At 56.7% G+C, this 12,202-nt stretch overlaps 1 protein-coding gene across 1 annotated transcript; it reads right to left on the minus strand.

The window, feature by feature from the left end:
- Nucleotides 1-206: 206 nt before the first annotated feature.
- Nucleotides 207-9,311, minus strand: ANGPTL4 (angiopoietin like 4). Its single transcript, XM_064469992.1, has 7 exons — nucleotides 8,818-9,311; nucleotides 8,334-8,444; nucleotides 7,719-7,851; nucleotides 3,131-3,244; nucleotides 2,949-3,044; nucleotides 2,401-2,676; nucleotides 207-1,829 (listed from the first exon to the last, which is right to left on the minus strand). The coding sequence occupies exons 1-7, from the start codon at nucleotides 9,286-9,288 to the stop codon at nucleotides 1,648-1,650; spliced, it is 1,383 nt and encodes a 460-aa protein (XP_064326062.1). The 5' UTR covers nucleotides 9,289-9,311; the 3' UTR covers nucleotides 207-1,647.
- Nucleotides 9,312-12,202: the final 2,891 nt, after the last annotated feature.

Here is a 12,202-nt window from a genome sequence, read left to right on the forward strand (position 1 = left end):
GACACTCTAAAAACTACTGCTGGGAACTATAGCAGGGATTGATCTTGGAGTGCTCTGTAAGGCTACAGCTGAAAATTGAGGCCAGAAGGAAGCACAGTGCTCAGGTCAAACTCCCAACAAGTGAAGTTTCTGAATCCAAAGTCCTCACGTAGCTCCCATACATCTTCTGCTGGTAAACCATCCAGCAAATAATCCAGGCAGGACAATTACAGGCTTGTTTTTATTAAAAGACATCTTCAGAAAAGATATTTTAGTACAAAAAAGTTTAAAATACACAAACTACCATTGCTTTTTTTTTCCAGCATCAACATTTATAAGTTACACCACATTGTTATTCACATTGCATTTAAATATGGAAACAAATTAAAACAGGGAACTCCGAGACAAGATCCAACATCCTACAAATTACTATTTACAATATTTAGCAGCTAGGAGCTCTTGCACAGTAGTCAATATGACTTCAATAGGGGAGGATGCTTGGGAAGCCCCAAGACAGCAGCTTGGCCCCTAACAGTTTTTTGGAATCTGTTTTGCTCACCTCTCCCCAGACACCCACCCCAAACACAGAGGCAATGCTGTATGTCAAGGTACATGCTCAACAAGGCAGCATGACTCTTACAGGGAAACCCTGTTGTCCCCTGGCCCTTTAGAGCAAGTTTTGGGGCATGCACATGGGACAGTGCTATTCACCCTGCAAAGTACAGGGAGCCTGTTGGGAGAAGGCAGCCCTCCAGGCTTCAGGAGGATTTACAGCTGACAGCAGGGCTGGTCCTGCCCAGGGACAGTCACTGCTCAGTACCTGTGCTGTCCTAGTGCTCATCCTAAACCCCCCCCAGCAACACTGGGAGGCTTCAGGCAGAGCTTAAGACAGCCATCCAGGATCTGGCTCTCGTGCAACGAGCTGCAGGATCCCACCCACCATCTCCTGGAGCTGGAAGTGGTTTTCCCAGCTCCCAGCAAATTCCAGCACAACCAGAAATAGAAGGCTTCGAAGCCGGGGGGGGCCAGGGAAGCCAAGTGAGCCCAAGGTCCCCTTCTGCACAGGGTATCCCTTCAGCCTTCCCACCAAACCCACATTCTCAGCAGGCTGAAGTCACCAGAGCAGGGGCTGTGCAGATGGAGCTGGCTGAGGCTCACTGCCCCATGGCACCAGGGGGGGAAGGAGGCTCTGGGGGCTTTCACAGGAAGGGGTACATAGGACATCATTTGGGAACAGCAGTGAGAGGCAGGACACAGCAAGGCTCCATACCCAAACACTTGGGTCCAGAGCAGTGAAACGCATCACATGCTCCCCTTCCCCAGCTCATCAAAACCAGCACAGAAGTGTTCAGACAGGACAGAAAGCACCAAACAACTTGAACTTGGCACAGCAACAAGTGGCAGGTTGGAAGACCCTTGTGCATGCTCTGGAGGTGGATTTCCCTGCTGGTGGCTCCTCTTCTGGTTTGGGAGCTCCAATCCAGGGGTTTCAGCAACATGGAGCTGTTTTACTTATAGTGAGGATCTGTGTCATGCCACTAAAGGGCTGCTAACCAAGAGAAACGCTCCTTGGGGCACTTACCAGAGAGTGGGTTTGTTTTCTGTAAACACCAAGTGATGAGCACAGACCTGTGCTCTGCAGAGAAAGTCAAGTCTCAAGTGGCAGCTTTAGGGCTCTGCTTCCAGTGCTACGGGTTGGATTTTCATGGTGGTTGACTTCAGTGGGTAATACCTGCCTTTCCATGTCTTCCAGAAGATGCCCTGCTTGCGCTCATGCCTCTGACGGGGGATGGAATGGAAGTACTTCCCATTGAGGTTGGCATGGCCACAGGTGCTGAACCACCAGCCACCTACCAAGGCAACGCAGAGGCAGGTTTAACCCACAGCTCTTCCAGGCAGAAAACAAACCTAGGTTCAAGGCAGCTGCTTCCTCCATTTTCCCCACTTTTCCAGGGCTTTGGGACCTTACAAGACAACCTCATACACACTTGAGAAGCCCCATACACTGGGAGACCTTTGCACAGATCCTACATGACTTTAGGATGCATCTGCAAATCCCTGCTGCTTGCTCTTGCATGCAAAGCCCCCTCAAACCCTTCAGCAGCCTCACCTCAGGCCTGGGGACTGACCCCTGCTTCACTTGAAAGGTTTCCAAGCAAGGTGGCAGCCAGCAAAGCTGTTGGAGACAGATGCTTGGGCCAAGACCTGAATCATGAACCCCTCCTGGTTTCATCTTCCCTCCTGGTTCCCTGTACAGCTCCTCCCAAGGATGCTGTTTTCACAGGGGAAGCAGGGGACAAGCCATGCTCAACACCAAAGGGGTCTAGTCCCACATGGTCTTTGTCCCACTCATGGCCACCACCAGACAGCACAGGCTGAAGGGAAAGTGCACACCACTGGGAAGGAAGAGCTCATACTGACCTGAGAGGTGTTTGGCACAGTTTGTGTCAGGTTTGAGGTCATGGTCATGATCTCGAGTGGAGAAGGGCAGCTGCCTGAAGTCCCCAATGGCGTCTTCCAGCTCTCCAGACAGGGATCCCAGCAGGTTGAGTGTGTAGGCAGTGCTCTCCCCACCAAGGCTGAAGACAAACTGAACCACCTGGGAATTTCCCTCCCAGTCTTCCAGCTCAATCAGGAGGTCATGTCTTCCCTCTTGGACAAGGTTATATATCTTCTCCAGGCCCAGCCAGAAGTCACCTGAAACAAGACATATTGCATTGGCTGCAGGGACACAAACATGCCATGCAAAGCAGACATGTGAACAGGCTCCAGAGACAAACAGGGACAACCCAGGACACTGCAGCATTGGAATCACTGTCTGGCACCTGCAGGACAAGTCAGGAAGACCAAGGACTCTTGCTGTGCAAGCAGTGTCCCCCCTTCCTCAGCCCAATGCTGTGCTCCAGCACAGAAAGATCTCCAGGGGCCAGCAAGGGGGCATAAGATGATAGGCACTGCCATCCACCTACCATGAAGGTCTCCAAAGCCATTCTTGTAGGCATCCCAAAGCTGGTCAAAGTCCACAGAGCCATCTGTGCGCCTCTGGATCACTGTCCAGCCACCTTCTGCGGGCAGGGAAAACACGGTCATTTGGGGTTACCATTTGCAACATCACTGTGCAAAGCGCTGAAGGACATCTCCTCTGCTTTACCTGTGGTCATGTCGCAGTAGACTTTGAAGGGCTGAGACCCTGCAGGCTGCACTTGGTAAACACCACTGCTTTGCTGTCCGGCCAGGAGGAGCTGGTGGCAATCCTCTGGGAGCTCTGCAGGGAAAGGAAACAACCACTGAGAAGATGGCCCCAAGTCCCACTTCCTCAGCAGGTTGCTCCTACCATGGCCCCAGAACTTGCAGCCCTGGCCAGCTGTGCACATCAGTGGCTGCTGCTCTGGACACATGCTGGAGATGAGAGCCCCCAACTTCAGCACTTGTGACCCCATATCTTCCCATTTATCCAAACACAGCTCCCTGGGCTTCAGTCCAAAGCAGAAGCCAGGCATTGGGCCAGGCTGGGGTGACCTAGGTTGGAGAACACAGCTCCCCATCAAGGAGAGACTCAAGGCACTTCCCAGTTCCCTCCGCACCTGTGGCAGGCAGGAGCAGCCCATTTGGGGTGGGGTAACACCAGGGGCAAGCATCCCCATCCCACCCTGAGGCTGAAGCAGTCTCAAAGGACCTCAAGGGCAGAAACAAACCCCAAGTCCCAACATCAGGAAGGTGCCACAGCATCCAGCACACAACCTCTTGCTCCTGGCAACTGTGGTGGCCCCAGGCAGACATCCTGCTGGGCGATCTGCCGCCAGCAGGCACAGGGCCAGGCTGGGGTGACCCTTTTGTCCAAGACACACCAACTGGGGCAGGGAAGGGGTGTGTGGGCCACAGGGAGCCCCAGCATGAGTGGACTGCCCAGGTGAGGCCACCCCCCAGCTTGCCCTGCTCCATCCCCACCCCTCTCCTTCCTCCCCTGTGGGGACTTTGCCCAGAACTGCCAGCAAAGCACCATTTCAACAGCACTGATAAAAGTCCATCCAGGAACCACCACACACAGCACTCAGGGAGAGACTTCTTATGAAAGCCAAGTCAAAAGGCCACAGGAAGATGTGCAGGGACTTCAGCTCCTGGGCTGTCAGCACAGTCAAGGGGCTCTTTGTCAGCCAGGACAGGTGCCCCCATCACCCCCAGACAAAGGGGGTCTGTTCTCCCCATGTAAGGGTGGGATGGATTTTGGTGGCTCACAGCTGCTGCCAGCACAACCCCAAGACAGACAGGTGAAGAAACCTAAAGACAAGCCCTGGGATGTGCTGGGGTGCTGGCTGCCCTGCAGCCCCTCTGTGGGGTCTCCCTTGCGGTAACTGCCCCCAGGGTCAGGGCTGGCACTGCAATCCAGGGCAGCAGCAGGGAAACAGGCCTCCCCCACAGCCACAGGGCTTCACAGGGGGCAGAAGGGGGGTAAACGGGGCCTTTGAGCTGCTAAGGGCAAGAGCAGCCCCCGTGGGGTATCGCCTCCTGCCCCATCCTCCCTAGGAGCCCAGGGAGCCCTGATGCTGCATCAGGGTGAAGAGCAGAGCCACAACTGGAAGAAAGGTCAGTGTGGGGAGGACCCAGGGGATAGCAATGTGACACCTGCCACCACCTTTCACCCATTTCCACCACCAGACCCCCCTGGTGAACTTTCCCCTCCTTGGCACAGACAGCCCCTCTCCCACTGCCCATGTCAGAACAGCCCCCAGCCAGCATGGCTGGACTCACACTGCCATTAGCATCCCTCACACCCCGGGGACAATGCCAGTGCAGGACTGGTGCCACCAAGACAATTGGTGCACCCACGGAACAAGCGTGTGGCCCCAAGCCCTCCCCCAAGCCTGTGCACACAAGGATCAAGGGCAAGCACCTTGCACGAAGGATGAAAAACACAAAGCCACTGCAGGGAGGCCAAGTGTATCACTGATATCCCCCACTTTCTAGGTGAATGCAGCCAGGGAAGCCAAATAAGGCTCAGGGGAAGGAAAACCCACAACCTGACCTCACACCCACAGCTGCAGCAGCCCCGGCTCACAAGCATGGCAGCAGGGAGGTGTGCTGGAGCTCACAGGGCTCCTCACCTCTTCTCCCACCATATCCCCCAGCATCAGCAAGACAGTGCCCAGGCAGATACTCAGTGGCCCCAGCATGCAGAAATCAACCCCATCCCTGTCTGGCTTTTTTTCTTGGGCCCTGGCCACACTCACTGCACTCGGATCTCTTCAGTTTTCCTGGTGCAACAGGGACTTTCAAGCTGCTGAATGAGATGCAGCTGCTTGAACAGCCTCAGCTCAATCTTTTTGTTTAAAGGAACATGCTCGTTAGTTCCAGTTCATGTTGCACATCCATATGGCACCAGCAGAACAAGACCTCCTGGCTGCTCTGGATGTTTTTCTTTCCCTCCCCCTTTATTTAGCCAAACAAGACAGAAGAATCAACAAGGCTGGCTGGAGCTGCCTCAGGCATAGCACCAGTATTTGCCCAACAGGATCTCCAGGTAGGATGAGAGGTCACCAACCTGGGATAAACACCCTTTCTTGCAGATGGCAGGGCATGCCTGGAGCTGTTTTCATCACCTCCCCCTCCCCAACCCAATTATTTTGGAGTCCCAGCACCACAGGGAGAGAGCAAGCAGGGCTCTACCTTTCCCCTACTCGGCCAGCTGCCAGAGAACACAGGCTCTGCCCAAAGACATGATCCTCTTTCTGCAAGTGATTACGCCTTTCACTCTCCAGGCTGCTTCAAGCCTTCAACTTTCACATGCTTGGCCCTGTGCCATCTCTGGGCTGAAAAAAACCAAAACTGGCATTCACTGGATGCAAATAAAAGGGTCTTTCTGAGAGAGCTGCTGGTGGAGTTCATTGCTGTTCCCCAGGGCCATGCAGGCACTGCAGCTCTGCCTCACAGTAGGTAGGGAGCCACCAGCACAAGCCTTCCTGATGCTTGCCTGCTCTAAAAGCAGCTGCAAGCCTCCACAGGCAGAGGGCACAGGGCTGGCCTGCCAGATATTGTGTGCTTTAAGATTTGCCAGAAAACTCACTCGACTTGCTAATGAGAGGAAGCCAATTTGTTTTCTGTCAGTGATATAAACATCAGGGATTAGGCAAGAGAAGGGGGGGCTCACAGCTCAGCCAGGTGGGAGGGAGTCAGAATGCCCAGGGCACTGGGAATGCTCAGGGTCTCCCCATAGGGACTGTGCAGCACGAGAAGGTGTTGAGCTCTCACACACCCCCCCCCCCCCCCAGCTTTGCAGCATCCCCAGGGGCTGCAGGCCCTCACTGCCTCCCACTGTGTTTCAAAGGTTGCTGCACGCAGCACCCATCAGCCAGCACAGACCCGACTGCACAGCCTACATCTACCACCACAAAGTAGCAAAGACCAGAACCCAGCTCCCTGCAGCATAACCTGAAAGTAGAGCAGGGGGGTTGGACTAGCTGACCTTTAAAGGTCCCTTCCAACCCAAACAATTCTAGGATTCTAGGAGAGACTACTGAGGGCAAGTCACAAAGCAGAAATAGTTAAAAAACAGGGACAAAAGAGGTTAAGAGTTTTCTGTGTCACTAGTGCTGCTCTGACTGAGCAAGACCTCGTGTAGCCCCCCAGTGCAGGCTGGCCAGCCCCACCAAGCTGAACACCAGGAGGAGTTTGGAGCCCCACATCCCATCTCTCCTTGTCCACATTGATTCTGTGGCTCTTTGTTCTGCCTACACAGCTTTCAGGCACACCAGTGACAGCTCCGGGCTCCACATACAAATCACCATGTGTTTTCCCATAGCTATCCCTGCATTAAGCCCTGAGCAGGATTTCCCCATGCATCCTCACCCTGCCAGGTTTCTGTTTGGCTCACCCTGGACATCCCCAGACAGCTGCAGACACAGAGCCAGCACCATGATTTAGCTGACATGAGAGCAGCTGCTACTGGCCAGCAAACCCTGCAGGGACACCAGTTCCTGTCCAGAGGGAGGCTGCAGCATGCCGCGCAGCAGGGGACACCTGCTCTGCTGCCCTTTTTGCTCTGTGGGAGCCCCTTCAGCCCCCTCGCCAGCAGAGAGGATGCTCCAGGCAGAGCCAGGAGCTCCAGGTGCAGCATCCACTTGCCTGCTCTGGTACATGTTTCCTAGGGCTGTGAACATCCAGTGCCTTCACTGCCCAGGCATTTGCTGCAGCTCAGCACCTTCTGCTAAGGATAGCGTGAGCTGGGGCACTTGTCTTTTATGTATGAGCCCTAAATATGAGCCAATGGAGGCAGATGCGCAAGGATCTAGCTCCCTTCTCATGGGCTGGGGCTCCCTGATGTTCCCCACTGCCAGCAGACAGACTGGGAAGCAGGCCCTGCCTGGTAAAGTGAGTGCAGGTGAACAAGAGTTAACTCCAAGGAACAGAGATCCTCCTTTCCTGCCTGCATTCACCTCCCACCTGCCAATCCTCTGACAAATACCTGCTAGTGGCATTTCTCCACTCCCCACTGCATTCTTAATATCAGGCAGAAAAATTCCTCTTAAATCCTTAAATTCCTGCTGGACTAATACTGATCCAGAAGGCTAGGATCCTGCATGTGCCCTAGAACCCCCCAGTCTGGCCAAACTCCCATGCTCTGGTTTTGTGAGCAAATCTCACATCCTGGCTCAGGACAACCGAACCTTTTGTTTCCAAACAGTTGGAACTGCCACAGGTTTGCTCTGATGGGGAGGAACAGGGCAGTGCAGGCAGATACTCACTCTGCAGAAGCACAGGCTCTCTGCTGGCATTCTGGCTCTGGTTGGTGAGGCTGAGGCTCTTCTTCAGGTTTATCTTCCATTTCAGAGACCGCGTTTTGTTGTCCTTCAAGTGTAAGGGGATCAGCAGATTGACCTAAAAGGCAGCACAAGCCAGAACAATTTTATCTCAGCTCATTTTCAACACTAGTGCTCAGGGGAGCTGATCAACTGAGGCACCAGCTGCTCCCCTGTGACCAGAGCTGGGGCTGAACTTGCCCAGAAACCTTGAGGAATAAGAGATACCCAAGGCTGGCAAATCCAGAAGTGATTGTGGTTTTTCACACCCATGCTAAAGAGTTTACTCTGCAGATGAACTCAGAGGAAGAGCCCAGAGAGGCTCTAGGTTCCCACACACCAATTCTTCTCTGTGCAATTATTCAGGAAGCTTGCAGTTTGCTACACTTGCACCAATGCTGCAGTGCAGGGACCAGGGCCGTGGCCTTTGCAGGGTCCCCAAGGCCAGGGAGCAGAAGCACAGCCAGCTCTCCTGTCACCCAAGCGCTGTGCCAGCAGGGTTCCCACAGCACACAGGACCAGGCTGTGGTTCCCCAGCCGCAGAGCGGGATGGGAGCTTACCTTGCTCTGCAGGCTTTTAATCTGCAGATTTTGCTTGTCCAGCTTGTACTGCTGCTGCTTGATCTTCTGCAGGAGCTCCTCGATTCGCAAACTCTGCACACCCATCAGGGACTGTGTGGTGAAGAGCCAGGTGAACCCTGCAGCTCTGGGGAGACCCAACTGTGCTGCACACACTGCAGGGAGCCAGTCCCCCAGCAGGGCTGGTCCCCGCGGGTGCTCCCGGTGCCTGTCAGCCAGTCCCCACAGGCACTCCCGGTGCCCCCAGGACCATCACCCCTCCCCACCGCTCTCCTGAGGCCCAGCCCCACCCGCTGCTCCCGTTACCCCGGGAGGGTCGGGTCCCCCACGGCAACTCCCGCGGCCACTCCCGGGAAAGGGGGGACCCCTCCCCGCTTCCCCCAGGTCGCTCCCGGTGCTCGGGGGGGTTGGGTCTCCCCTCTCACCCCCCCGGGGCGGCTCCCCCCGGGCTGCGGGCGATGCTCACCTGCAGCGCTCCCAGGTCCTTGGCGCTCTGGTTATGGGCCGGACGCGCCTGTAGCGCCTGCCGGACGCGCCCCTCCAGCCGCTCCAGCCGCCCCTGGATCTCGGCTTTGTCGGCCGCCACCTCCTCCAGGCGCTGCCGCAGAGCCTCGGAGAGGTTGAGGAGCTGCCGGCCGCGGCCCTCCAGTTCCCGCACGCTGGCCCGCAGCCGCTCGCCCCGCTCCTGCGCCTCCCGCAGCAGCCGCCCCATGGAGCTGTTGTGGGCGCTCAGGCGGCTGCCGAGCTCCCGCATCTGCCCCTTGGTGCGGTCCGCGTGCTCCTTCAGGCCGTGGCCGAGCTGCAGCAGCCCGTGGGCGATCACGTTCACCTCGTCCCAAGAGGCGAACTGCGCCCGCCGCTCCTTGCCGCCGCCCCCCGCTGCGGGTCCCACGGCCGCCGCGGCGCACAGCAACAGCGCTGCCCCGGCGAGCTGCATAGCTGCCCGGCCACCTCCCGATGCGGGCCCTGCCGCCGCGCCCCCGCTTTTATCCCCGCCGCCGCGAGGAGGGTCCCGCCACCGGCCCCTCCCCGCCCGGCCGCCCGCCCGGCCCCGCCGCTTTGTTCGCCCTCCCCGCGCTGGCCCCGGGCTCTCCGGCCGCCCCGCACCCGCCATCCCGCACCCTCCATCTCGCATCCGCCATCCCGCACCCGCCGCTCCGCACCAGCCGCCCAGGGCAGCCTCGCCGCTGAGTCCATCCCGCGCCCATCCCGCACCCCAGCCCCATCCCATCCCTGCCGACCACCCTGCCCTGGGGACCCCCGTCCCCACCAATCCCTGCCTCTTGGTCCCCCTCCGTGGAGCCCCCCGCCGTGGGTGCTGCCCCACCCTGTGCCTGCACCCGTGTCCTCTCCCTGGCTATGCCCTGCTGGGAGCCGCTGGCCTGGGGGTGGATGGATGCTGCAGGCACAGGGGTCCCAGGCCGTGCCCTAATGGGTGCTGGGGGCTCCAGCGTGGGTGCCTGCTGTGGGTGCTGGTCTCTGTTGGGTGGCTCCGGCCCTGGCATGGGTGCACGCTGCAGGTGCAGGGCTCCCGGGTGGTGCTCTGCAGGATGCTGCCAGCCCTGGGGAGGGTGCATGCTTGGGGTCAGCTCCTCTGCGCACCTGGGGGGAGCAGGACGCTCACTCCTCTAAACGCCCCCAGTCTCTGAGAGCGCCAAGGATGAATTCCTCCCCCCTCTAAGGCTTCAGTCATCCACCTGTGAAAAATGTGCATCTTATTTAACTTGCAAGTGTCTTGGACTCCAGTTACCAGCTCTACCCTCTTGTCCTGCCTTTTTCCACTGGCTTAAAGGGATTTTCAGTCTGTTTTTTTCTCCCCATGAAGGAATTTCACACACCGTGATGGAGCCGCTCTCAGCTCTTGTCAGATAAGAGCAGATGGAGCCCTTCTGCTCCCTCCCCGCCGGGTTTTTCCTCCTGCCACCCCAGCACTCAGTCCCTCCTCTACCAAGCACATTCTAGAGCAGGAAGCTTCGGTCCCATCCGCACTGTCTTTAGGGGTGAAATCCCTGCATCCCACCACTTGCTGGGCCCTGCCCATGTGCCAGGCTGATGGCGAGCACCCGAAGGATCAGGGCTGCAGTGGGGGCTTGTGCCGAGCTCACCTCCACTCAGCCCTGGTGAAGCCCGCAGCAGTTCTGCCTCCATCCCACCACCACCACTCCCAGCCCTGCACTTGGGCATCGCCCGCCTGTCCCGGGGAGAAACCTTTTCATCTTGTCCAAAACTGCCTGGCAGCAGGATTTACCCTTCCAGGAGTCCCCGTGTCACCTGGGGGTGCAGGCAGGGTGGTGACATGGACGCTTCCCAAGGGCAGCGGCCATCGGGAGCAGCTTTCCCACCCTGCACAGCTCTCCCCTGAGGATTTTTTGCCAAAAGTCTGCATTTGTGATCTGCCACTCCTTTTAACTGCAGTTTTGCAGAGCTGAATTTTAAGCCCAGCCTCTCCCATGGCACTCAGCCTTGTAGAAGCGCTGACATGTGTACCCAATGCTTCCACCGGCCAAAATTATTTCCTTGTGCCCAAGTAGGTAACTAACATTCAGGGTTTCCCAGCTTTTTCCTTTGCGGGATAAACTCCCTGTTGTTGGGAGCAAAGCAGCTCTTTGGTGTAGGAGTGTTTATGTACAAAGGTGTATGAGGCTCCTGCAGAAATAAACACCAGCTGCCGCTTTCTTGGTCTTCTGGCCCTGAGCCGTCTCCAAGCATTTCCCAAGCTGCTGCTTGTGGGAAAGGTGAGTGAGAGGCCTCGGGGCACACACCCAGCGAAGACAGCACTGGGAGGAGTCACAGAGGTAGGAGCTGAAGAAGGAAGAATTTGGGAAATTTCAAACGGCGCAGAGTCCAGAGAGCACCCAGCCCTCCCTGCCAGCAGGTGCTTTCTCATTTATTTCATGATCAGAAGTTTTTCAAATGAGGGAAAATGAAAAGAAAAAAAAAATTGGAAACACCACAGGGGAAAAAGAAACAACAAAATATGTGAATTGAGGTTGGGGGGGGTCCCCTCTGCACTCACCCCGCTGCAGTTGCTGGAGGGGAGCTGGGGATGTGGTGGGGGTGGGGGTGGTGATGGGGGGGTCACCCCGCAGTAGGGTGAGAGCATCAGGCTTCACTGCAGGGCCTGGGGTCCCTGCGTGGCACCTTGGGGTGCACCTGGCTGGCCTGTGCCCCCTGGACCCCTAGGGCATGCCAGATCATAGAGTCATAGAATCATTAAGGTTGTAAAAGACCTTGAGGATCATCAAGTCAAACCATCAACCCAACACCCCCAGGCCTCCTAAACCATGTCCCCAAGTGCCACATCTACACGTTTTTGAACACCCCCAGGGATGGTGACTTCCCCACCTCACTGGGCAGCCTGTGCCAATGCCTGACCACTCTGTCAGTGAAGACATTTTCCCTAATATCCAATCTAAACCTCCCCTGACATAGCTTGGGGCTGCTTCCTTGCATCCTGTCACTAGTGACTTGGGAGAAGAGACAAACCCCCACCTCACCACAACCTCCTTTCAGGTAGTTGCAGAGAGCAATAAGGTCTCCCCTCAGCCTCCAGGCTGAACACCCCCAGCTCCCACAACCTCTCCTCATAAGACCTGCTCTCCAGATGTTTTACATCTGCCCCCACCAAGGGACAGATCTGCCACAGTACCCACCACCGCCCCGAGTGCTGGAGGGGCAGCCACACCTCTGCCAAAAATTCCCAGACAGGGTCGTCCCCTCCAAAACCATGAAAATTCTTCTTTTCATCTTGGTCCTGACAGTTTTGGCATCCCAGGAGAGAGCAAGCTGGCAGGAGCCATGCCTGCAGAGCATCCTGTGAGCCCTCTGAACTGGGAAACACCAAACCCCAA

Source organism: Phalacrocorax carbo, chromosome 19 (assembly GCF_963921805.1).
Source record: "Phalacrocorax carbo chromosome 19, bPhaCar2.1, whole genome shotgun sequence".
In the NCBI taxonomy this organism is placed as follows: domain Eukaryota; kingdom Metazoa; phylum Chordata; class Aves; order Suliformes; family Phalacrocoracidae; genus Phalacrocorax; species Phalacrocorax carbo.